The sequence below is a fragment of the Dacryopinax primogenitus genome (genome assembly GCF_000292625.1).
Source record: "Dacryopinax primogenitus strain DJM-731 SS1 chromosome Unknown DACRYscaffold_8, whole genome shotgun sequence".
Taxonomy (NCBI): domain Eukaryota; kingdom Fungi; phylum Basidiomycota; class Dacrymycetes; order Dacrymycetales; family Dacrymycetaceae; genus Dacryopinax; species Dacryopinax primogenitus.
Window position 1 is genome coordinate 1,147,203 of NW_024467205.1, and position 23,626 is coordinate 1,170,828.

General features: G+C 53.3%; 8 protein-coding genes across 8 annotated transcripts; 4 read left to right on the plus strand and 4 right to left on the minus strand.

The window, feature by feature from the left end:
- Positions 1-2,237: 2,237 nt before the first annotated feature.
- On the plus strand, positions 2,238-2,909 carry DACRYDRAFT_22075 (uncharacterized protein; the record flags this gene model as incomplete). The annotated part of the gene is made up of 2 exons (XM_040772666.1): positions 2,238-2,451; positions 2,507-2,909. Coding segments are annotated over exons 1-2 (505 nt in total), but the record flags the coding sequence as incomplete, so codon positions are not given.
- A 784-nt stretch (positions 2,910-3,693) lies between these two features.
- Positions 3,694-4,757, plus strand: DACRYDRAFT_88793 (uncharacterized protein; the record flags this gene model as incomplete). Its single annotated transcript, XM_040776877.1, has 5 exons — positions 3,694-3,744; positions 4,082-4,292; positions 4,410-4,530; positions 4,583-4,658; positions 4,713-4,757. The coding sequence occupies 5 exons, from the start codon at positions 3,694-3,696 to the stop codon at positions 4,755-4,757; spliced, it is 504 nt and encodes a 167-aa protein (XP_040629335.1).
- A 1,694-nt stretch (positions 4,758-6,451) lies between these two features.
- DACRYDRAFT_22083 (uncharacterized protein) lies at positions 6,452-7,825 on the minus strand. Its single transcript, XM_040772667.1, has 7 exons — positions 7,673-7,825; positions 7,462-7,616; positions 7,355-7,407; positions 7,172-7,295; positions 7,019-7,123; positions 6,764-6,970; positions 6,452-6,688 (listed from the first exon to the last, which is right to left on the minus strand). Exons 1-4 carry the CDS (start codon positions 7,755-7,757, stop codon positions 7,274-7,276), a joined length of 315 nt encoding a protein of 104 aa, XP_040629336.1. The 5' UTR covers positions 7,758-7,825; the 3' UTR covers positions 6,452-6,688; positions 6,764-6,970; positions 7,019-7,123; positions 7,172-7,273.
- A 193-nt stretch (positions 7,826-8,018) lies between these two features.
- On the plus strand, positions 8,019-10,142 carry DACRYDRAFT_22084 (uncharacterized protein). Its single transcript, XM_040772668.1, has 8 exons — positions 8,019-8,156; positions 8,220-8,315; positions 8,369-8,510; positions 8,574-8,815; positions 8,866-9,048; positions 9,108-9,271; positions 9,325-9,612; positions 9,686-10,142. The coding sequence occupies exons 1-8, from the start codon at positions 8,044-8,046 to the stop codon at positions 9,739-9,741; spliced, it is 1,284 nt and encodes a 427-aa protein (XP_040629337.1). The 5' UTR covers positions 8,019-8,043; the 3' UTR covers positions 9,742-10,142.
- A 1,025-nt stretch (positions 10,143-11,167) lies between these two features.
- DACRYDRAFT_116128 (uncharacterized protein) lies at positions 11,168-14,382 on the plus strand (the record flags this gene model as incomplete). The annotated part of the gene is made up of 4 exons (XM_040770142.1): positions 11,168-11,272; positions 11,333-13,484; positions 13,547-13,862; positions 13,925-14,382. The coding sequence occupies 4 exons, from the start codon at positions 11,168-11,170 to the stop codon at positions 14,160-14,162; spliced, it is 2,811 nt and encodes a 936-aa protein (XP_040629338.1). The 3' UTR covers positions 14,163-14,382.
- Positions 14,383-14,598: 216 nt separating this feature from the next.
- DACRYDRAFT_79250 (DEAD-domain-containing protein) lies at positions 14,599-16,561 on the minus strand. The gene is made up of 5 exons (XM_040776387.1): positions 16,453-16,561; positions 16,336-16,399; positions 15,561-16,286; positions 15,328-15,508; positions 14,599-15,270 (listed from the first exon to the last, which is right to left on the minus strand). Exons 1-5 carry the CDS (start codon positions 16,488-16,490, stop codon positions 14,636-14,638), a joined length of 1,644 nt encoding a protein of 547 aa, XP_040629339.1. The 5' UTR covers positions 16,491-16,561; the 3' UTR covers positions 14,599-14,635.
- A 191-nt stretch (positions 16,562-16,752) lies between these two features.
- DACRYDRAFT_79252 (major facilitator MFS-1) lies at positions 16,753-19,876 on the minus strand. Its single transcript, XM_040776388.1, has 11 exons — positions 19,609-19,876; positions 19,441-19,558; positions 19,128-19,392; positions 19,028-19,077; positions 18,314-18,979; positions 17,697-18,264; positions 17,596-17,648; positions 17,274-17,546; positions 17,134-17,225; positions 17,026-17,084; positions 16,753-16,975 (listed from the first exon to the last, which is right to left on the minus strand). Exons 1-11 carry the CDS (start codon positions 19,771-19,773, stop codon positions 16,927-16,929), a joined length of 2,358 nt encoding a protein of 785 aa, XP_040629340.1. The 5' UTR covers positions 19,774-19,876; the 3' UTR covers positions 16,753-16,926.
- A 2,618-nt stretch (positions 19,877-22,494) lies between these two features.
- Positions 22,495-23,595, minus strand: DACRYDRAFT_107364 (uncharacterized protein; the record flags this gene model as incomplete). Its single annotated transcript, XM_040768452.1, has 4 exons — positions 22,495-22,545; positions 22,598-22,682; positions 23,157-23,396; positions 23,447-23,595. The coding sequence occupies 4 exons, from the start codon at positions 23,593-23,595 to the stop codon at positions 22,495-22,497; spliced, it is 525 nt and encodes a 174-aa protein (XP_040629341.1).
- Between the last annotated feature and the right edge of the window lie 31 nt (positions 23,596-23,626).

A 23,626-nucleotide genomic window follows, 5' to 3' on the forward strand; every position in this document is an offset into this window, starting at 1 on the left:
AATACGGAGATTTGCTTCTCATAAGAAATGCAATTTGTTGAGGTATTATATAACCGGTCATCGGGGCCCGCCGCCACACACGCAACCTCACATGCACCGTTGATGAAGAAATAGTATCGTACCAACCTACAGGGTCGGTTACAGAATTTCAGCACACACTGCATCGCATATTCTCTCATGGGAAGTTTAGAGGCACCTTGCGGTTCCACCGGATGTCTCACAGAAAGGGTTTTTGAATTGTATTGGATGTCTTTTGACTTTCGTAACAAATGAAGGGGGGGCGGAGCAGAAATTTCAAGGGGAGAGAAGGACAAGGACAATTCAACAAGCGCCCTAAAGAGGGAAATAATTTCCGGCATACGGAACCCGGTGTTTAGGAGCCTAAAAGTGAGCGGAACCAAATGTATGGTTCCCCATTATTTGAATCCGGTCCGTGGTTGTAAAACGGGTGTATTTTCATGTGCTGTAATAAAGATGCCGAGAGGTGAGTCTCGTAAATCTGCTATTGGAGCGACTGTAGGAATCACCGTATAGTCCCTGAACCGCCTCCCCCTCCCTCCGTCCTCCCCGTCTTCCCTCTTTCCTCCTCCTCTCCATCACCGTCCTACTGCTTGTCGACGATGGCAAGCATGATGCAGACAGACCAACCACCGCAACCACAGCAAGATCAAGACCTGTTCCCAGGAATAGACCTCTCTTCGTTCGATCTGGCCGATTTCGTGCACTCGGACGTCTACGCGCCCCAACAGGCTCCGCAGGACGACGGACAGGGGGACAGTCAGCGACAAGCCCAGGGTCACTCGCACCAGCAACAGCAGTCGCAGCAGCAAGGGCAGCAGCAGCCAAACGGGCAACAACAACATCAGGCGCCCCAGAATACGGAAATCTCGAGCGTTCGTACAAGTCCCGCGGGAATGCCGACTCCGCCCTCGGCAGAAGAACAACAGATCTCCCAAATGCACGCGTCACTCCTTCAGGTGCAGCTCCAGCAGCATCAGCGTTCCCAACAGCAGCAGCAACAACAACAACCATCCTCTCAGCAGCAGCAGCAGTTCGGAAACCAGTCATCCGGGGCAGTAAAGGATAATAACATCCTGGCTACTCAACTCCGCCTCCAGCAGCTGCAACATCTGCAGCAGATGCAGCAGCAGCTCATCCAGCAGCAAGTACATGCTGGCCTCCTCCGCTCTCGCTGCGTGCGTCTAACCAACCCACAGATGGAGCTTCTGAATGGGCAGTTCCCGCAGCAGCAAATTCAGGGACTTCTGACACCCGGTAAGCCCTCATGGTTGAAGCGCGGAATTTATGGGCGCTTACCTCCCTCAACCAGCACCATCCAACGAGCTGCGACCTACCGTCAACCAAGAATTTGTATCTCCAATGATGCTGCAAAATAATGGTATCTATGTCCCAGGTTCGCAGGAAGCAGTATGTCCTTTTTACACCTGCTCGCTGGCAACCGCTCACCATACGCGCGCAATCAGAATAACATCTTTAACGCCCTAGGGCAACAGGCCGTTCCCACCCAGGTACCGAATCCATCCTTTTCCGCCCCAGCGGCCTTCCAGTTCCAGGGTGTCAACCTCCCAGGCGATAACTTCTCCCCATTGACCTCACCCGCACTGGGGCCTCAGCAGTACGGACAGAATGGGATACCTCCACAGTTGCAGCACGTGCCTGTATCCATCCCACTCAGTATGTCCAACTTGCAGATTGGCAACGGGCAGTCCCACTCCCAGGATCTCTCGGCATCCACCTCCCAGCAGGCGCTAATGCACCTCGGCTACCCACCCGTTCCCCACTCATCTCCGTACATTCAACCCACTATATCCGCCCCACCATCCACAACGATTCGCCCCACCATCCCTTCACGGCATAGGAAAGCAGACGCGCCTTCCAGCACCGCAGGGCGAAAGCGTGCTGCCTCTCCCAACGAATCTGGGCCCTCCCGGCCCTCACGCTCACGAGGCAGCACCTCCCGCAAAGCACGGGTCAACAACTCTATGGAGATGAGTTCCTCCCTCCCCAATGCACATGGCACGATGTCTGCGCCGACCTTCCCAGCTATCGGGGAACCAAATAACACCCCTTCCCCAGTAGACATCTCAATGCCCCCGTCGATGCCGCTCGTCGATCCGCAGAACCTCCAACTTCCCCTCCAGAGTCCTGGCATCCCCGGCCCTTCCAATGCCCGTGCCTCTGCCCCCGTCACCCCTGCCAGCCTGATGAACCTGCCCCCGGCCGCGCGCCAGCCGTCTGGCCTCACACCCATCTTCACCCAGGGGCCTGGCGTGTCAGGCCGGTCAAGTGGGAGGAAGAGCACAACCACGAAGAGCAAGAGTGTAGGCATGACACCCGGCGGATCGAACGGTCTAAATACCCCGCTCAAGATGAGATCAGGCGATAGAAGTACAGCGATCAGTCCTGCATTGAAGCCTATTCTCCCTGGAGGCGAGTGTTCTTATTTTTTCTGATACACTCCAGAATGCTCATAGTTTCTCGTTAGGTCTTTCGGCGGAGGCGGTGCAACATCTTTCCCTCAAATCCAACTACCAAAATATCCTCGAGGGCCGCGCCTCAGACCTGGGCATCACACTGGGCAGCGACGGTCACGGAGGGATGGAGGTACGCAAGACATCACACAAGGCTGCAGAGCAGAAGCGGCGGGATAGTCTCAAAGCTGGATTTGACGATCTACGCTTGTTACTTCCCCCCATTACGATCGATCCTGAGGAAGGGGGGGAGCATATTCCTGGTACGGCACCGCCTAGAGGACCAGCAAGGAACGTACCCCCAGGCGGCGAAGATCACCCGAATCGCGGGGTGTCCAAGCTCGCCCTGCTCAGACATTCTAACGAATACATCGTCAAGCTCTCAAAACGGATCGAACGGCGGGACGCGGTTCTAACAGAAATGCGAAAGGAGGTGATGGAATTACGCCAGCGGTTGGGAGAGGACACAGGCGGCCTACCGGATCTGGGTGGCTTGGATGCGATCGAGGAGGTCGAGGATGAGGAGAAGCGTGCACGCCGGGCAAGGGAGAGAGAGATGGAGTGCAAGATGAGAGATGCGGAGGCAGCTGCTACTGGGATCATGCCCTCCATGCAGGGACAGACGACCAGTGGAGACGACGAGGCGATGGACCAAGATGATGATGGTCAATAACCGTTCTTCGATACGAGCACGGCCGACTCGACTTCCAGACGGCTGCGATACCCTGGCTTTGGGCACTTGATCTGCTTTCGCTTCGATCTGCTGCTACTGCTAACTACTTCCTCTTCCGGCTTGCTCTTCCTCCGTTGGTTCTTTGGTTCCGTGCAAGCCAAAGTGGGTGAGGCAACGCCTCGCGGGACATTCTGTACTCAAGTCTTCTGGCGTCCGCGTCCGCGTCCTATTCCGCCTTCCCTGCTTCCCTTTACAATTCCTTGTCTCAACTTTTCCCTTTCCCTTGCCTGCCCTATGCTGCTCATGCGCCTGACGATAACTTATTCATGTCCTCGCCCCTACACGGTTAGAGAGGAAGACCCCAATTGTACGAAGATGCCGAGGGGGAAGAAAAAAAAACGCCAAACATTGTACACGGTCACTCGGCTGCCAAGCTAGTTAGTTAGTTGCCGATTATCGATCCATATATAGCTAGAGCATTAATCCCGAAATGAGGACATGTAATCGTATAATCCCACTCAACACAGAATGCATCATCTGTCCAACACCCCCCCTACCTCATGCAACATCGGCATGTTGGTGCTCCGCTCTTGCTAAGGTCGCCGCCGGAAATAGAGTCACTGATCCGCAAGGGGCAGTGACTGACATTGATGTTTCGTCGAGGAGCGCATGGAACTCGGTAACCTCAGGGATTCGGCCCACGCGGTGCCCGACCGTCTCTATCACGATTGTCTACCAAACTGTCAGACGACACGACGTGGACGCTATTTCCCTCCTCTCCTTGTTTTTGGCCTCGACCTCGACTCGAAATAACCGCATTTTGCAGTCGTACACCCTTGATACCCCACTGGACTAAGCAAATCATGTCCAGCCCCACTACGCCGCATCCCATGTGAGTGTTAGCCTTCCTTGTTAGTCTCCCGAGGCACACGGCTCACAAACCGGCAGCTCCTCCGTATTCCTGCTACATGTCGCGCTCGAATTGCCGTTTGCGCTCCAGAGCCTTCTCATGGCCGAGCATCTACCATTCCTCGAGATGACAAACACGACGCTTGTCGTGCTGAAGATCTATGGGGCGCTCGCCATCGGTACGTGCGTCGGGGCAGTGCTGTGTCGCTCGTTGCCTGGTGCGTGCAGTTTATTCTACCCATTCTCGTCTCATCGGTATTCGGACCGGTGTTGTGGAACCCAGAACATTGCATACTTTCCATAAAAGGGGAACGGGGTATTGACATAGTATACAGAGTTCCTCCCCGGAAAACGTGCCATGGCGCTCAGCCTGTTGGTCTATCATGCTATCGCTGCAGCAACACTCATGACATCTCCGCGTTTCGTCCCCCTTTCATTTGGACCTCTTGCCGAGTCGTGCGTTCCTTTCTCCGCAACTCATCCGCACACCGACGATACGTCTGAATAGGCTGACAATCACCCCGGAGAGATCATATGCCGTCCTCCATGGACTGGCGGCGCTTGGGTTCGCGAGCTGGTGGCAGGTCCGCTGGTTCATTCATCATCTTTGCCACTCTTATGAATAACTTGTCTCACAGGTCACGCTGCCCTATGTTGCCGCGGCCAAGGGCAAGTTCCAGTAACGACTTGCAACCCCAAAAGTAGTTTAGGCGAGAGTATGGGGCTGATCTGTTGCCGTTGAATGGATGCTGTACAGTATCTACTGTAATCCTTCGATGTTGTTGTGCGCCGAATAGCTGGGATATCCTTCTGATTCCCTTCGACATCATATAAGGAACCAGATCGATTGCAGTTCCGAATCGATCATTATCCTATCAGTCAATACATGAACATGTGTACATGTGGAACTAGTGAATTAATGGCATCATGAGGTAAAACGCGAACTTGAAACATGAACATGATCGACGACCTCCGTGTCAACGCACAGAGTAGATATTAGTAAGAATGTACGGAGATGTAGGAACTGTATGAACATGAGGGGAAATGGGAATGATATGTCATCTGCTATTGCAGGAAATGGAGATATTGGATGTATGATGACGAGTGTTTGGATGACGATGTATGGATATTGACAGCAGCAATCCTGGTGGGAATCGAGATGCGATGCGACAGCATTTATCAGAACAACACAGAGTCATCCTCGGTTCCCCACATTGTCTATCAGAAACAACTTCAGCCTTCAGTGAAAGTGAGCGGCATGTGCAACATACCCTTTTATTGATAGCACCCTCTGTGGGCAGATCACTTGACCACGATCCGCGCCCACTCGCATTGAGAGTTGCTCCAAATCTCTGCGAGATTCCTTCGCATTTGAAGACGTGTATGGACAGCGACTCAACCGTCTCGTCGAGCGCGTGCTCTCGACTTGAGTGAATCGCCTCGAGCACTTTCTCGTTGATATCGCAGCAGACAAGCTCCATATTAGTAAGATGAGGAAGTACATATGATATACCCCTGTCTACGAAAGGCTCCTCGAAGAAGGTGACCATGAACAAAGCGCTCAGTCGTTGGCAGTTGAATAGCTTGAGACTACACAGGCGCGACCCGAGAGATGGATCATACTCCGTGTCCCAAACGCGTTGGGACCCGTACAGTGGGTATAAAGCGGTATGCGTTGGCAGTCCTTAAGCTAGGCCCATGCGATGTCGCTCCAGACTGGCAAGCACAGTATATGTATGGAATTCAGAAAATCCGTTGAGCGTCAAGTACCGCAGGGTGTGCGGGATGTTCAACATAGGCAGTGAAGTCCATAGCTCTGCTTCGTCTGGGTGGATTGCCATAATCAGATGGTCAAGTGCCGGGAAGTGAAGGTGCATTTGTGGACCGAACAGCAGAGTTGCCAAAGATATGTTCGTTCGCAACTCCATGAGTTTTGAGTTTTGGTAGGACAAGAGGAAAACCGGGTAAATAGGGCAGTGGACTCAGAGCCGGGAGATGTGGGTGAGTGAGATGTAGTCGCTTGAGATTGGGGGCATCTCTGAGAAGCACCCGGATATAGTGCACCGAGCTCAGATGAATTCCATCGAGGGAGAGGCTCTCCAGATGTTGCATTGGAAGGCCTGACAAAGGCACGTCTCGTCGAATACAAACAAGCCACATGGAATTTATCTCGAAGAGGCGGATGATCTCTGTATCTGATCTACACACGACTCTGAGAGACACCACACGATGAATGTGCGGCATCAAGACCTTCGTTGCCGTCGTCATGCGATTGAACGCTTCCAGGTATAGGTTACCCAGCCCGATGCAGATGTGCAGAGGTTGATGGCCAGACATTGACAGCGAGTCATAGATGTGCATGAAATTGCTCGTCGGATAGTTGTAGGTAGTTGTATTCAGTCCATCGATCGTGATGATGTGCCATAAGTATGATGTGTCTCGTGCTATTTTCTGCCATTCCTTGCAGACCTGGGTCAGGTTGGCGACGGCCGCTTCCTTCACAAAAGAAGTGCCTCCGCATGGATTAGGCATCGCATACGGCAGGCTGTCGTACAGCTCGATGAAAATTTTCCGCCATATTTCCGGAGGAAATCGATGTTGAACGAGTCATTCTGATTAGAAGATGAGTTGATGGTCAACAAGAGATATTCGTCTGTCTCAGACGAATGATAGCCAGAAAACAAACCATTTTTTTCGGAAAGATTTATAGCGATTGTGCACCGCAGAGGCAAGGTATAGTGTGACCGAAGCAAAGGATGGTGGTGGTGAAAAAAGAACGTACACAAGGTGGCAGGGTCCTCCGGTCGGAAAAAAAAAAGAGGTCAACAGGTGTAACGCTCGCTTACGGCATCGCGGTGCACGATACCTTCGTGACAGCGGGAGAAAAAAGGATATACTACCACTGAGTCAGCGAAATACGCGGACAAGCATTAGACACTCATTCGATTTAGGTATACTCTGAGTATAAGGCAGCTTTTCATCCAGGGTGGAGTGAAACCTCAGGCGAGTGTACATCATATCCAGTCGCTTTCCACTTATCTATTCCGTGCTGAACAATCTGTCAGCACCGGCAATACAAACATGCGTCTCAGCATACTATGAATTCCCGGTGTTTCAAGTGGTTGTTGGAGGGCAAATATTGTTGCGCAGTCATTGGGCAGGAAGTTTGTCAATTCTTCTGAATCCGATAGTGCCATGATCATGGGAAATCAACCCCACGACTGTAGTTCTCAGTATACAAACCAAGGAGCTTCAAAACGATGTGGCGCCGGTGGCTCACCATGGACCTCCAACCTTGTCAGTCTCGGCAGAACTGGCTTGCCGTGCATGCCCCTAGTATTCACGGTATGCCGGTGCGTCATTCGTTCTGCTCTTAAACAAGCGCACCTGATATCCACAGAAGTAGATACCAAAATTCCCCTGTGTATGAGGTCTATCGTCAGTGATGACAAGCCAGAGAAAGTGCGTCTCCAAGGCGATGACGTCATCCCGTAGTCTACAGACGGCGGCAACAGCAAAGACAGCCACAACTGAGTCTTGACCTGCCCATAGAGCCTAATTAATAGCGGTATAAAATCAAGGAAATCCTGTACTAAACTGCGATCAGTAATGTAGGCCGTCGAACACACGCAGTCCTCCCCTTGCAACCAATCATCCAACTCATCTATCTGTGCATGGGCCATTTGGTGCAGTATGGGGAGACAGAAGCATTGTGGGAGCATCCAAAAGAGGTGCAAAAGATGATCCTTGGGCAGGCAGATAGATGAAGACAGTCAGATTCCGCGCATATGCATGGCAGAGGACTTAGCACGAACTGTGTTGACACCCAACACGAGACTTCGTTACGCTTCCGCTGCTTCTTTTCAGCGGCTTCTCGGAAGCAATGCTAACGTAAGCTTTCAAGGGCTCCAATTTCGTCCTCCTGAGCGGCACAGGCTCTGCCTCGAGCGACCATCTCTATACCCATGCATGGCGAGCGCAGACGACAAAGCCGCTCTGCGACTTCTCGTGCAGCATGTCTCTCGCGCATTCTATGACTCCAAGTTCGTCGTCATCCTCGATCAGCTGGCTCATCAGGATGTGTGCGTATATGCTCCAGCGGCGGCCGGCGATGGACGCGCTGACGCATCGTGTTTGTGCCGCAGGTTGAAGGACGACGAATTGGCCCATAGAGTGGGGATGCCTTCGAAGGATGTGCAGAAGTTGATAGCGAAACTAGAAGCGGACAAGCTGGTCAAAGTGTGCGTCCTTCAGGGCCCTGCATGCCGGAGCTTCGGACTCACGCGCCTTGCAGCCACCGTCGTAACGAGATTCAGCGAGAAGGCCAGCGCCCCATGAACAAGGGATACTGTTACATAGACTACTCAAGCTTCTGCAACGTTGTCAAATGGCGTATCACCACAATGCGCTCGCAAATAGACAACAAGCTGCGAAATGTAAGCACTACCCTGAGCCACGCGACAGGAAGAAGGTTGCCTAATTGAGACGTCCATATATAGGAACTTGATAACCAGGGATACATATGCCCATACTGTCACAAGTACTATGCTCCCTTAGATGTGATGCATCTTCTGGACCCGAGTGGGAGTTCCTTCATCTGCGAGGTGTGTCGCCACGAGCTCATCAACAATGAGAACGCGGAGAGCGTGCAGGGAAGCAAGGACCGCCTACAACGGTTCATGGCTCAGACACGGTGGATCATAGAAGATCTTCAGAAGACTGATGAGATCACCATACCGAGGTCGGTGGCGCAGGGCAGGCTTCTGTCTCAGATAACTGACCACAACACAGGTTGAACGTCCAACAATGGCTAGCAGAGCATGCGGTGGCCAAACTGGAGACGGATGCGGATGGCCTTGCAATAGCCGGAGAAGGGTCCACAGCACAGTCAACACATGTCCAGATACAGATGTCCCTTGATCAGGACGACGCCCAAGTCAAGAAGGCGCGCGAGGAGGTGGCTGTTGCCCAGAGGTACGTTTGGTTCTTTCTACGCTAGTCTTGAGCCAGCATTGAACGAGCATCTCACGAAGGCAACACAACGCACTGCCGGAGTGGCACTTGAAGAGCACAATTAGCGGAGCTCTTACTTCTCTGGGCGCTGCCAGCGCACGCAGCACAACAAGCACGGCTGCGGCAGTGCAGGTCAATGGAAACGCGGACCGGAAGCCCGAGCAGAATGAAGTGTACGCGAGTGGTAGGTCATGGGGCTCCGGATGTGTATGGTCCTTGCTTACGGCTTTTCTGAAGACTTGGATCGATACTACGCATCGCTCAACACGTCGGCATCAGAGAGCGTCAACAGAAGCCCAGAAACACATGGTGGAGAGGATGATGATGATGACTTTGAAGAGATCGAGTTTATGGAGTTCCCTGCATCAGGCAGTGTATCCGGTAACGGAACGATGCCGTCGTCTCCCGCAGCCAATGGCCTGTCGGGGATGAACGGAAGTGGCAAACGCGGACGCGAGGAAGACGCGCACGGACTGAGCAACGGCCGTCCGGCAAAGCAGGCACGTATGGAAGGTACAGCAGATGGTGAGTGTTTTGCCCGTGTCTGCCTGTATGTCTGAGACAAGGGTCTTACGTGCTTCTTTTGCGCCCAACGTAGCCGCAAACGTAGCCGAGGAAGACGAAGATGAAGATGACTTTGAGGAAGTCGCCTAGGTCGCGTGCCCGGTTGATGTGCCGAAGTGTGATTTCCGGAAAATATTGACAAGTCCGGAGTGTTGGGATAGAGAGGCGTACTGATACCGCGCGATGACTGGTTGGACACCGTCCGGAGGGCCGGGGGGGGGGCTGCAGGTGGCGAGTGCGGCGGAGATGGGGCATGGATCCGTATGCGAAGCGCAGGCAAGGAATTTTACGCTGTTTGATGGATGCACAGTCCCCGGGGGCGATGGCTTCTACCGCCGGCAAGCACTTGTCTTGATCACCTTCTCCGAATAAGCCTGGTTTGGGGACAGGCACAGCCGTGTGTATTCTCGTACTGTATGGCCACTCTGGCGTGGGTGTTATGATGATGTAGTCAGTGTGATTGTATGTTTGATCCCCTATCCCTAGGTGATGAGCATGATATGTGGTAATGATACTCCAGGCCTATAGCTGTGCGAGCTTGTTACACTCGAGCGTGTTTTGCTTTCTAAGATCTGGTTGCACGTTCAGAGAATGAGATGGAAGAGTGCCACTAGAATGAGGAAGAGCGCAACGGATGCCGGGGCGTTGCACTGAAACGGGTACCCGTTCTTTGACTGTGTTTCCTTCATCAGGCTTCCTCCGCGCAAACCCGGGAATGAACGCGATGAACCTGTTTGATGAGAGGCCTACCGTGTACGGCAGCAGTCCCGCGGGGTCAATTTTACCTCACCAACTCTGTTTCCTTGTGCGAGCGTTCCTATTGGTCCCCGAGTTATGCCGTTCCTTTTTACCTGATACGCCCGTGTTCCTTGTGGGTATCACAAGCACGGTCCTTCGTTCCCGTCGATGCGCATGTCCATCACTCGATGTGGACGTCCCTGACGCAGGTGGCCGCCATCGGCATTAAGGGCGACTGTGCAAGAGTGCCATGCTCTGCCACCCCTTTGCTCCCCTCTGCCTTTTGCTCTTTTCCACCGGCACAGAGCAAGGAATTTCGGCCGGTCAGGATAGGCAGTGGAAGTATGCCGGTGACGTGGACAGACTTGATCCGGGATGCGAGGAGTGAAGGAGAAGGGAGAGTGCACGGCATGACCACTCTGCCCTACGTATCTGCAGTGCCGTGCTCTCCTCCGGCTTTTGGTCATAGTTCCTCCTCCCCCCCTTCTTGGATGGCCAGTACACAGACACGCAGCACCTATATATATCCCCCCCCCTCCCTCCGGTTTGGCAGAGTCGACGTACACTTACTCGGGGGAAAAGACGACTTTTCACACGCAGACGTTCACTCGTCGTGACGGCCTTGCCTTGTCCAGACTAGAACTCGCACGCTCTTCAGGCGCATATATCCATCCAATACACCCGATACCCTCTTCTTATCTACCGTATTCCTCCAGTCTTCTCTTGCTAATACCTATCCGCCCTACACCACAAAATGTCAACCCTGACATCATCCAACATGGCGTCCCTCGAGCCGCCCCGGACAGAAGAGTCTCTCTCGGGCCTATGGGCGAGCTCGAGCACAGCAGGAGCGGCGAGTGAAACTGAATCAGACAGTGGAGAGGTACGTCCTGATTGACGCGTTGAGGAATCCCTGGCGCTCGGAAGCCGACGCGTATATTAGGCTTCTGATGCTGCCAGCGCACGGCCAACACATGCAAGAGACCATGGCAGGGCTTCGGCTTCCCTCGAGCTTGCGTCTGGGCCAGCAGCGCACGGGGAGCGACAAACACATTCCCACGGACTACGCCCAACGATCGGCCGTGCAAAGAATGAGAATGAGAATGCAGGAGATGGAGCACCGTCGAGTCTCCACGGGTCCACGAATGGCTTCGGTCTCCAAGAGCGGACAGGGAGCAGCGTGCTCACGGCGCCCTCGGCGGGTAGCGTGCCTTATCGATCGATATCACCGCCCACTTCATCTGGACGTGCGATGGATGGCCAGCCCAGCGAGGAGGGCACAGCACGGCGGTGGTCGGTCCCTGGGAACTCTCACTCGCTCCTCACCCTTGCGTCTTCTGCTCCTCCTACCTCTGCTGTCGATTGCTCCATTACATATGCCTCTCTTCCTCCCTCCCACCTTCATCCTCCCCCTACCTCTCGCACAGGCCAACCTCCCTTCTCCCTTCCCTCCTCCTCTCCCTCCTCTCAACCCACCTCGTCCTACCAGTCTGGCCTAGGCACTCTCGCCGAGGCAGGCAGTCAAGTCGACATGCTAATTTTTCCTGGATCAAGAGATGTGATCGATAGAAGCGCTGCGGTCGGGGTCGAGCGAGACTCGCCGATACTGTACGACTCCGAGGCGGACATGTACGGCGCCTCGCGCGGTAGGACACGCGACCGCGACCGCAGCCGTTCGCGCAGGTTAGAACGCTCCCTCTCGCCCGATACGATCGCGATGCGAAGTATGATGATGCGCTACAGGCTTGACCCGTTCACGGAATGTGGGGGAGAGATGGGCCGCAGGACGTCTAAGAACTCTAAGCTCATCAGCGCCTTCCCCGCTGTGCGAGACGGTCCTCCCTCGATGACCGAGTTCCAGGTGGACATCCCTGGCTCCGTCCCTGGCACGACCGATTTGGAGAAACATTCTGTGAGTCAGTCCGCCAGCGGACACGTGCTATCCTGCGGTCTGGTTGAGCAAGGTATCGAACCCGTCCGAGGCCACGGCCACGTCACGCATACATCTACCTTGTTGAAGGACCCCCCCGCTGTCAGCTCGGTCCACGCCCACGCCCATCCCCTCCAATCAGCACCCATCCCCTGGTCTTCCCCCTTTGATCACCCAGGGACCGAGGCGCATCTGCATCTTGGCCCAGGAAGGCAGCAGGCCGAAATCGGCTATCCTTCGGGTCCTTCTGCCGAGCCTTCCCTACTAGTGCAGCCGTCACTAGGTCTGCGATTATCACCTGCTGGCGCTGATCGACCGCTTCCCTTCTCGTCGCAGAACGATATTCACCCTCCCCGTCTTCCTCCCCTCACGCGCTCGCTGTCCGACTCTGCCCTGCCTGGGGGGGCGATGTCCACCAGCGGGAGCATGGCCGTGCCTTCGCTCCCCCTCTTAACCTCTGGCTCGTCCGCGTCGAGTGTCCTCCCCTTTGGCTTCGGGGCAACTCATCAAACCAACCCTAGCTCGCGCTTGGTCTTCCCTTCCCCGCACGCGCCCGCACCCATCACCGACACCTATCCTTCCGCATCTGACTTTTCTCGTCCCCAAGGCGCCCTTCCCCCGCAACAGCGTTTCAGCTCTGGTCCAGGGGCAGGGTACCAGGCGTCTATTTCCCATTCCGGCTACTCACCTTTCTCTCGCTCGCAGTACGACGCGTCGGGCTCGTTCAACCCTCTCCCACCCGTTGGAGCATCGAGGGACGTATCTACTACCGGCTGGCAGCCTCCCTCTCTCTCCAACTTCCGCGTTCCTGGCTCCGACCCACTGCAGATGTCCCAATCCCAATCAGGCGCATACATCCCCAGTCAGGAACCACTCCACAGCGGGAACTTGGATAGCTCAGGATCTTCGGCGTACGGGACATACAACAACATTTCTGCTGCTGGGGGCTCGTCTCACTCCGTGTCGATTGGAGACTTCGACTCGGATGAAGAAGGTGAGGCGGATTCAGAGATGGGCGAGATGGGGGAGTACCAGTCTGGCCAGCCGGCTGCTGTGACAGGTTCACAGAATCCCAAAGCGAGGTTCCAGTGCACTGTCTGCGAGAAGGCGTTCCAAAAAGCGAGCACGTTGCAGACGCATATGTCTACGCACACTGGCGAGAAACGTAAGTTTGTGGTGGTAGGATGAATAATGAGCACCGAGCCTCTTGCTGAAGCGCTTGTGTAGCATACGAGTGTCCGGTCAAAGGCTGCGGAAAACGCTTCTCGGTACAGAGCAACATGCGCCGTCATCAGCGTATGTGCGTCCTCGGCCTCGAAGGGAGGAAGAGGATCAAGAAGAGCCTGTTTGCCGACTACAACGCGATGAACGCCCAGCCGCCAGGTATGGCGCCTACTCTCGAACCGCTGTATGCAACCCGCCTGAAGGTTAACCGAGATGCCTCTGTGCGCAAGACCAAGTCGCGCCCGGTTCAGCGCACGAAGCGCCAGACCCAGACAGCACCGTCCCGCTGGATCCCCGAGTCGTTGAAGAACTGCGCCAAGTACGTCTTATGTCTTTCCTCCTCTGTCTCGTATCTTCCTCTAACAGAGCAACGCAATCCAGTGTAGACGCTCTCTGCTCCCGAGGCCCGTTCCAGTACTTCGACTCAGTACCCATGCCTCTCCCCCCCGTGTTGCCACGTGGCACACCGGGCGACGCCAGCTGGGAAGAACGGAATTCGTTCGAGCAGTTTCCCGAGGATCCATACCTTTCTGAGAACTTTACAAAGCTGCCCGGACCGGGATTGCTCTCTCCCGAAGAACAGATGCGCGCTGCCACCATGTCCCGCCGCTGGCGGTAGAAATGATGTTGTACATGTACTGATATTGTACGCCACGGGCTGTGTGACGGGTATTCCTGATTAACATTTCACATTTCTTGTCTTCTTGGTTTGCATTTCCTAGATGTATCTGATGTATCCGCTGACAGTCTAGTTTCTTTTCCTCAACCAAAACCTCTAGTACCCCAGATTGCATCATCATCAACGTTTCTAATGTGACGTTCAATAACCTAATACAATGTGATTTACTTCCCTGAACAATATGCTTGCCCAAGTCGAGGGACAGGCTACTTAGATTCCTCGCAAAGCTATTACGCGACCTCACCCTTGGATTGACTATCTAAGGTACAAAGAAACCCAAATACTGGTCCAAGTGTGCCCAAATGGATAAATAAGGAGAGGTGACGCCACAACACATCCATACCACGCCACAATCCAAGCCCCCCTACATCCGCACAGCTCTCACGTACCTACTCAGGATCCAACTGCCGTCGCTAGTACCGCTGTTGAGCTGGATGCATGCCGCCGCTGTGAGCGACAGGCTGCGGTATGTACTGCTGTGGGAGAGAATTGATCGGATAACCTCCTTGCGTAGGAGGGGCAACCGCATGCTGCTGGTATTGAATCGGCTGCTGAGGGACGGACTGTGAGATTTGGGCATAGTTAGGCTGGCGAGGAGGCTGGGTCTGGGTCTGGGGCTGAGATGGAGCCTGGGACTGAGGAGGACGCTGTTGAGACTGGGCTCCTTGGCGGGGAGCATTCGCAAATTGCTGGGTCCTGCTGGCAGCACCACCCCCCCGGTTCGCATTATTGTTTGCGTTAGCGCGACGCGCCGCCAAGGCCTGAGCCCGTTGGCGTTCACGGTCTGCTTCCTCGTCATCATTGACCGGTGCCACGTATAGACTCTTATCGATATCAGGGGGAATGGGCTGAATCTCGGTTCCAAGCTCTTGCTCTATGCGGTAAAGGTTGAACCGATCCTCGTATGTGATGAGGTTGATAGCGAGACCGAGATGACCAAAGCGGCCGGAACGACCTATACGATGGAGATACGTCTCCGAAGTCTTGGGAAAGTCGAAGTTAATTACAACATTCACAGCCTGAATATCGATACCGCGAGTGAGAAGATCTGGAATACGACGTCAGTTCACTCCATACCGCTTCACAAGAGCAAGGGCACACAAACCCGAACAAACGAGATTACGGCAGACGCCATTCCTAAAGTCATGGAAAACACGGTTACGGTGTTGCTGGAGCATTTTAGCATGAGAAAAGAAGCAGGAATATCCAAGTTCAGTGATCTTCTTGGCCAACAACTCGACACGGTTCGTAGAATTACAGAAAATGATGGATTGGTTGATTTGCAGCTGGCGAAGCGATGTAAGACCGATTAGAACCCTGAATATATGCTACGCTCACCTTGGAGAACAGAGTATTCAAGCAATGAACCTTCTGCTTCTCCTCTAAGAATACATAGTATTGAGTGACACCACGCAAGGTGAGTTCTTCCATGAGGTTGATTTCGTATGGTCTCTTCATGTGGTCTTCCTTAAATTGTGAGACCGACAGGGGGAAAGTGGCGCTGAAGAGCATGACTTGACGGTCTTCCGGCAGATGCGACAGCAACTGCTCCATGACGGGAGTGAATTCGGCGGACAGAAGTTTGTCGGCTTCGTCCATGACAAAGATGGGGCACTTGGCGAGATCAGCGACGCCCTTGCTTGAGAGATCAAGGATACGGCCGGGCGTGCCAACCAAAACATGGACGGTTTCGCCAAGACGCATGATATCGTCCCTCAGCGTGGTACCGCCAGTAGTAACCATGACCTTAATTCCCATATGCTTGCCCAATTGCTTACAAATCTGGGAAGTCTGGAGGGCGAGCTCACGCGTTGGCACGAGGATGAGGGCTTGGATGTGATTTTTTTCCACGTCGACTTGCTGGAGGGTGGGGATGACAAATGCACCGGTCTTTCCAGTTCCATTCTTTGCGCGCGCAAGGATGTCGCGTTTGGTGAGGGCAACAGGTATCGCGGCTTCTTGAATAGGCGACGGTTTTTCAAAGCCCATCTCAAACAGACCCATTAGAAGCTCGCGCTTCAAGTAGTAGTCTTCAAAGCTGTGACCTTGCGTGGCCGTCACATCCTGGGAAAAGGTCACTTTTAGCCTTACAAATCCATAAAGCAAAACGCACTTCTGTCTGTGGCCTCTGGTCCTTGGGAGGAGCTTTGAGACCCGCCTTCCAATCATCCTCCGTTCTTGACGCCATTCAGCATGTATGCTCTCGCTACTAAACATCTATGGTGCTTACGAAATAGATGTGTGCGATTTTGATGATCCCTCTGCCATAAATTTGCTTATCGGTGAAGAGTTACTAGCAGGTTACGAGGTGGATGATGGCGAACCAGCGGTACGCAAGCGTGGTCAAGGAGGATCGAGGGTCGAGAAGAGAGGCAGGCACGCTCGCGACCCTAGTTATTGGTACGGAAGTAATCCTGGGTCGGCATGTATCGCTTGGTCAGCAATGCATTCCTCCCTTCAAACCGACCGCATGACATAAATCAATCAACCCCCATTCTCAAGGTATCTCTGAGCGTGGCTGGCTTTAAATATCGGAATTGAATGAGCTGAGTTTGTATTGCGAAGAATGGGGATCAAAGAAATGAGAAATGAAAGAAGCGAATAGAAGGATGGAGACGCCTATGGGATACAGTGGAAGGGAGAAGGACTATTCATAGAGGATCGCGTGTGATGCATCAAAGGCAAATCGCAAGAACGCCAATAACTACCGAATGGTCATGCTGTGCAAAATTGCAAGACCGCATATCATGGACCTGTGTTTTTCATCAGAGATCGTCCTCCAGATTGGAATTGTTCGCCTTACACAATGAAGAACCCGAAGGTATATCCGCTTGCATGGTCTTGTACACTGACTGACCAGATCTAGTAAAAGGATCAGTATCGATCCAAAACAGGGAGATAGAATTCGTACGTATCCACCCAGAATGGGCCCGATAAAACGGGATAGCGAGACGACACTCTGAGCAAGACCATTTGCCAGACCAACAACGGGTGGAGGAGACACTGCGAAGAACCTCAGTAGCGAACCAGCTTCAGCAGGAATTGACATACTGTAGTTGAGCAGTATGGCAACGGCCGTATAGCAGAACGTCGATCCACAATACCTAGTAGCGGTACTGATGGCCAAGCCGATCATGACGATGACGTACCCTCCGCCCTCCGCATTGGTAAATAATCTATAGGGGATAACCGAGAGATATGCAGGAATAAAGAGGAGGGATCCAATGCGGAACATGGCGAGATGAGAGAATCGGCCTCGAGGAGGTCCGACAGAGGGGTACAAGAGGAACTGGAAAATCATCTGCGCGATGGACATCAGTGCGACTGGATTACGAAGTTAGGTCTTTCTTCAAAGGGAAACTTGGTCACATACTCAGCTGAGCGAATCCGGCGGGGTTCAGGCCCAGACCACCCGATTTGTACTGTCTGCGCTCAAAGTCAGCGGATTCGTTCATAGTATGATCGCATACTCACGAGACAAGGTAGGAGTAGAACACCTGGTCGTGCGTGGTGCTGTGGAGCGCCAACAGTCCATACTGGAATATGATAACAAGTGGCAGGCTGGACCAGAGATTGCTCGACGGTGCGATCTCCACAGACTGTGATTGCTGTTCTTCGTGGGAGACGTGTCCCTCTACAATAGGCTCCAATCCGGACTCGACGGTCATCTCTCGGCTGGATAGTAATACGCCGGGCGGTTCGGCCAGACCGGTGTTGTTCATGATTGGAGGGAGAGTAGACGCAAAAGAGAGACGGCGATTCTCTCGTGGAGAATCGGAAGACGTAAAGGATTGGAAAGTTGAGAATCGGCTAAATGTCACGCCGTTCGAGGGCTCAGGTGCACGGAGATTCGCTTGTGAGAATCGACGGCGATTCGGAGATGTCTGGCCCGTTGTGAGCATTGATTCGGGTGCATCGGCGTTAACGTTTTCCTCTTCGTTGTCGGATGCGACAGGTGTATCGTCAACAACTTGCTCTGCTTCAGTGTTCAAAGCAGCCGCGACCCAAAGATCACCCATGGAGGTGACGGTAAACTCATTAGCTAAAACAAAACGGTCAGAATTATCCATGCAACACCGTAGACAATATACCCATGAGTAGTCTCTGAGCTAGACTCAGGTTTTGAGTTGGCTGGTCGTCGGTATATGCGTCATCTCCACCATACACAGAACTGCGCCTGCGCCGAATTGTTTGTATGCTGGCATGTCTTGATCTCAGCCCGTTTAATCCGGAAGGTAGGTTCCGGGACCCATAACCATAGGCACTCCCTGCCCTTGCTCGAGGTACGGGGCCTGATACGCTGCGGTGTATCTGCCTGGGACCGTTGGAAGGTGGAGTGTTTCCCGGGGAAGACGCCAGCGTCTGGTGCTCTCGCACGCGGCGTGCGAAATATCCGCTCAAGCGCTTCGTGACCCTGTTCTGAAGTTGGGTGACAATCGTGTTGGGTTGCTCCGGCGGTTCAGGTTGCATTTCTTCTGGCGCAGGGACGGGCGCAGGCTCAACCCCGATAGCAGATTCCTCGTCCTCCTCGTGCATAGTAGGGAGATTCGGCGCAGGTTCATGCTCGGCCTCGTCGGGATTCTTCTCAGGCAAACGAATTGCGCCGTTTCGAGGGCCTCCGTCCCAAGCGAGGAAGAGCGAGAGGAATGCTCCCGTGAGCGTGACACACGAGGCGATCGCGGCGGGTAGAAGGTAGGGATACGAGTGCCAAAATGGCGTGTCGAATCTCCCTCCAAATTTAAGCGCAGGTGATTCGACTGTTACAGGGTTAGATCTGGCTCGTCCCCGGTATAATTAACACGCACGTGAACCACCAAGGATAGCCCCGGTAACACCTCCCATGCCCCAACAGAAACTGACCAAACGGTCAAGTGTATGCTAAAGGTTTGCAACGCATATACGCACCCAAGTATGGCATATGCCCTTCCCTCATTGTCCGGAGTTGTTATCGTTGCCACTGTCCCTCGTGCAACACCAACAGCACCGTTGAACACCCCTTGTGTAAGGCGAATTACGATCGCCTCCGAGTAGCTGCGTGACGTGCCGAAGATGACGCAAGTGATGGCGTTCCCCAGGAGCGAGACGAAAAGGACGGCGCGAGCACCATGTCTATTCGCGACGGTGGACCAGAGGAGCGAGGTAAAGAATTGAGTGATGAAGAACATTGAGGCTGGCGATATGTCAGTTTTTGTGATTGAAGTGGCATGATTCCGCGCACCAAGAACACCAGTCAAGTAACCGACTTGAGCTTCATCATCAGCAACGCCAAAACTCTCCACCATGAACAACAAAAAAGGAGTCGAAACATTTGCAGACAGGAACTCTCCCAACATAGCCTGCATCGAGAATTGATCAACTACGCTCTGTACTCATAACAGATACTTACAATAGCCAACACCAGCATGGGAAGGATCGGCAGGGGAGCCGACGACGCATCTTTCCGAACCGTTGGCACCGGTGGGGGGAGATCAGGTTCAGCATCAATCAACTGTTGGATCTCCTCGTCCCTTGCAAACTTGCGTGCATCGCTGATTCTCCTCCGTCCGCTCATGACACGGTATGAGAATCTCGAGGGCTGCCTGGTTGTCCTATTGGGGGTGGCAGGGTTCGAGTGCGGTGTACCGGCCTGCGGCGTTTCGTCAACTAGAGCAGACTCCGCAAACGGGTTGGTGGGTGGAGAAGGCATGGACAGATGTCCTGGCCCGCGGTTGCGTTGCGGTGTGCTGGACATGATTGTGGGGATCTAAGACAACGACCACTGGGCGGCTGCGCCGCTGGGTTAAATTTGAACGACAGGGGCGGACTGCCAGCGTGACGATAGACTTTCCTTGGACCGAGACGGTGGAGTAACAAGAAGTTTGAGAGCAGCAGGTGACCGAGAATAAGTTGATGAGCAGCGTTAGTGAGGCGCCGAGGTTATTCGACACATCGCGTCCTCGTTGTTTTTAGTTACATACGCGTCGCTTCCAGAACCACTTCTGGACTTCCAAATCCGGAAGGACGGGAGCGGACTTGTCACGGTCACGTCGATGTATTACACGACTTTTGACATCCATTCATCCAGATGGCCATTTATAAATGGCAGACGTCTCAGTCTAGCAGCAACCAATTGGACCGAAAGCACTCTAGATACTTTTGAGATCAGTATCGTCTTCGCGAACCTCCACCATTTCTTCGTCGGCTAAGCTCAAGGAGCCACTCTCGAGGTATCACCGGAGATCTTCGAGTACGACAATGTGACACAAGCTCGGGGCACCTGTATCAGATGCGCTATATTCTCGTGGCTTTTATATCTGAGGTCCGCTACATCCGATGCACAAGAGTGTGGAGTGGATGTTCTGACACACAAGTCTTTCGAACTCGGCGACTTTCTCGACCCGGTCACCAAAGAGCTTACCGACGGGGTACCGCATGGCAAGTATCCGGAAAACGAAACCAAAGTCCTGCAATACAGCTCGGAAACATGGGTGACCGGACTGGCTTCGAGGCAAGCAAGGTCGGAGCTCTTCAAAGACTTCGTCCGATTCCGCCGCATCATGTGGGACACGACGGCGACTTTGCTGGAAGGCGTGATGACCCAGCTGCAGCACTGACCCGGATATTGGCTGGAGTGAAGATGCTGATTAACAGAACTGCATTATCACATCTGCTTGATGCTTGATAAATACAAAACCAAGTGCGTGTATCTACCAGTGGTGACGGAATCACGTGTCCTAACTCGAAAGGAATGTCACGCACCAATAGCCTCAACACTGACATGGAACGTCTAGACCAACACATCAGCTCTGTTTGACCTGAAAGAGAACTGAGAGCCAGCTCACCAGAGGGCCCGGGGCATCTTCCCCATGCTTCGCCTTGAACACGCCGATATCGCCTGTCAGGTATAGGCTCCCATTCTGTGGATCCATCATGATCGCGACTGGAACTGGCATATTGGACGAATTGATCCAAGATGGAAGCAGCTCGTATGTGGACTCGACTTAATGCCATATGGCAGATTCGGAAAAGGAATCTCTGGAGGAAGATGGATAGGCGCCCGGCTGAGAAACTGAAACAGGCTGGCTAAGTGCTTCCCTGCGCATACTGTCAACGTTCTTCGACTGGCCTCAGGACGGAAGGACTAACACATCACTTCCCTGCCCTACATTTCTTTCATACGGTCCAGTCTGCCCACCGATGGCATTGGAACTTGCCCTTTCTATAAGGAGGTTGAATGGCTCCCCCCTACCGTACATGTTATCGGGCGTAAAGTGCACCAATGTCGCGGTCGCAACTTCTGAGACAGGCACCAAGCCACACACCAACTCGCACTGGAGGTAGCCAACCACCGAGCCATCATAAGCAGCATAAACGTTTCCAAATACCCTGAGCGAGAAGAGGGTTTCGCGCGAGCGGGCCTCGTTGTGCTTCGCCGGACGGGGGGCTTCAACGGCAGCCCCCGATGTAAACGCTCGGCATTGGTTGAAGGCAGCTGGAGTGGCTTTGCCCGAGCCAGAGGCGATGCCGAGGTACACGAAAGCAGGGTCGAGAAGATGGTGAGTAGGACGTTGTTGTACATCAGTGTTTATCACCCGAGGTTAATGGGAAGGGAAAATATATGCAGAGGGTGTATGGTATACTAGTAGTCGCATACGTCGGGTATGTCTGTATTCCTACATTTCCAGAGCATGGCTCATTCTGTATCCAGTTTACCTCGTCTACATCTTTATAATGACTGGGTCACGAACGACGAAGTCATTACGCTAATTTGAAAGCGGTATGGCCGACTCCGAGCATCACGCCTCCGAGCCTTGAAGTAATTTGAGAAGAGGAGTTCAGTGCCAGCAGGGCAACAAGGGCTATTCCTGACAGAAATCCGCTCCGGAGATAATGCACAGTCTGCACTGCTTCCATCACCACGCTTGTAGCAGAGAACACCTCGATAAGAGTCACGTAGACGGCCTCTTGGCGCCAGTAGCTTGCCAAGAAATCTCATCATCCGTATACGGAAATAAGGACGTCGTTCGAAAGAAATGTGATGGGATCCTCCGAAAGAATCGGAATCGCACATCCCTTGTGTTTCTCATTCAGCTCGAGCATTTTATTCATCTAAGAGCTCGTGGAGACGAAGTATACATAACGTTGATATAGCGTGTTCTCCTCAATACTATACTCAAGCATGCCATTCGACAGTGCAACGAACGAAGGTACAGTGGAGACGTGTCCGATATATAGGGTACAAACAAGTGGTCCGAGCCAACAAGTAAAAGTAAAAATAAGAATATAGTAAAAATCAAAGACGAGCCCGTGGAGGGTTAACAAATATAGCTGGGAAGTGGAAAGTCTAGAATATGAGATGTTAGCAGTAGTTGAAGGCCGAATAGCATCTTGCTCACCAAAGCGCCCGAAGATCCTGTCCCATGGAGCGATTGGAATTCCGCAACGTCTCCAGTCAAATACAGGTTGCCACTCGGATCAGCGCTTACGTACGTGTCAATCCCTTGACCCAGGGAGTTCGTCCATGTAGGCAACAAAATGCCGCTTGACTGATGTCACGGTTTGGTGGGTAGGGCAGGGCGAGGCAGGGCAAGGAGGGAGGGCTAGTGCTGAGTTGGAGCAGAGGAAGACAGGCTAGATTAGGCTAGCTAGGTACAGGTAACAGAATCGACGAGTTGACAAGGCAAAGGAAAACGGAGAGGAAGGGTGTCGTGCCATAAGACAGGGCATGAAACACCGGAAGGAAATGGAAGGCAGGGACCCTTTTTCCCTCCGGACCATGTCCGTGACAACTGAGTGTATCTCCAGATCGCAGATTCGGTAAATTCGATTGTTGGTGACGAAGGATGGACCCCGGGCTGGTCGAATGCTTCGGAGTCAAGACGTGCTTCTCTACACAGGGGGTCAGTTCTCTGTTCTGTATCTTTCCACTCTTGAACCAAGTTCAAATAGACTGACGCGGCACTTCCTGGTCCCAATTCACCCACATTCGCCGAGACGTGTCCTCCCATGTTCGGTAAATGGCCACCGTCGTATGTGACTGGGAAAGGTTGACCGCCACCATTGAGATCGTTCGGAGTGAACCGGAAGGACGTAGCTTCGTACGAGTAGATGATAGGAAGCATCTTGCAGTAGGCCTCGCACTGCAGGTATCCAACCGGGCCACTTTCGTCCGAAATGGAAATGAAACCGTAGAGTCTATCGTGGGTCAGTCAGGACAAGAGAAGTCTCATGGAGGGTAGACTGACTCGTTGAGCGGCGGCGGCGGGATAGAAGAACGTTTGGGGTTCTTTGCGGTTGTCCGCTGGACTGGTGGCTTCAACGGCAAGCCGCGCCGGAGACGCTCCGCATTCGTAGCAGGGAGCTCTATTCCCGATGCTAGAGCGCGGTAGACCATAGACGAAGTATAGAGAGACAAAGACCAAGAG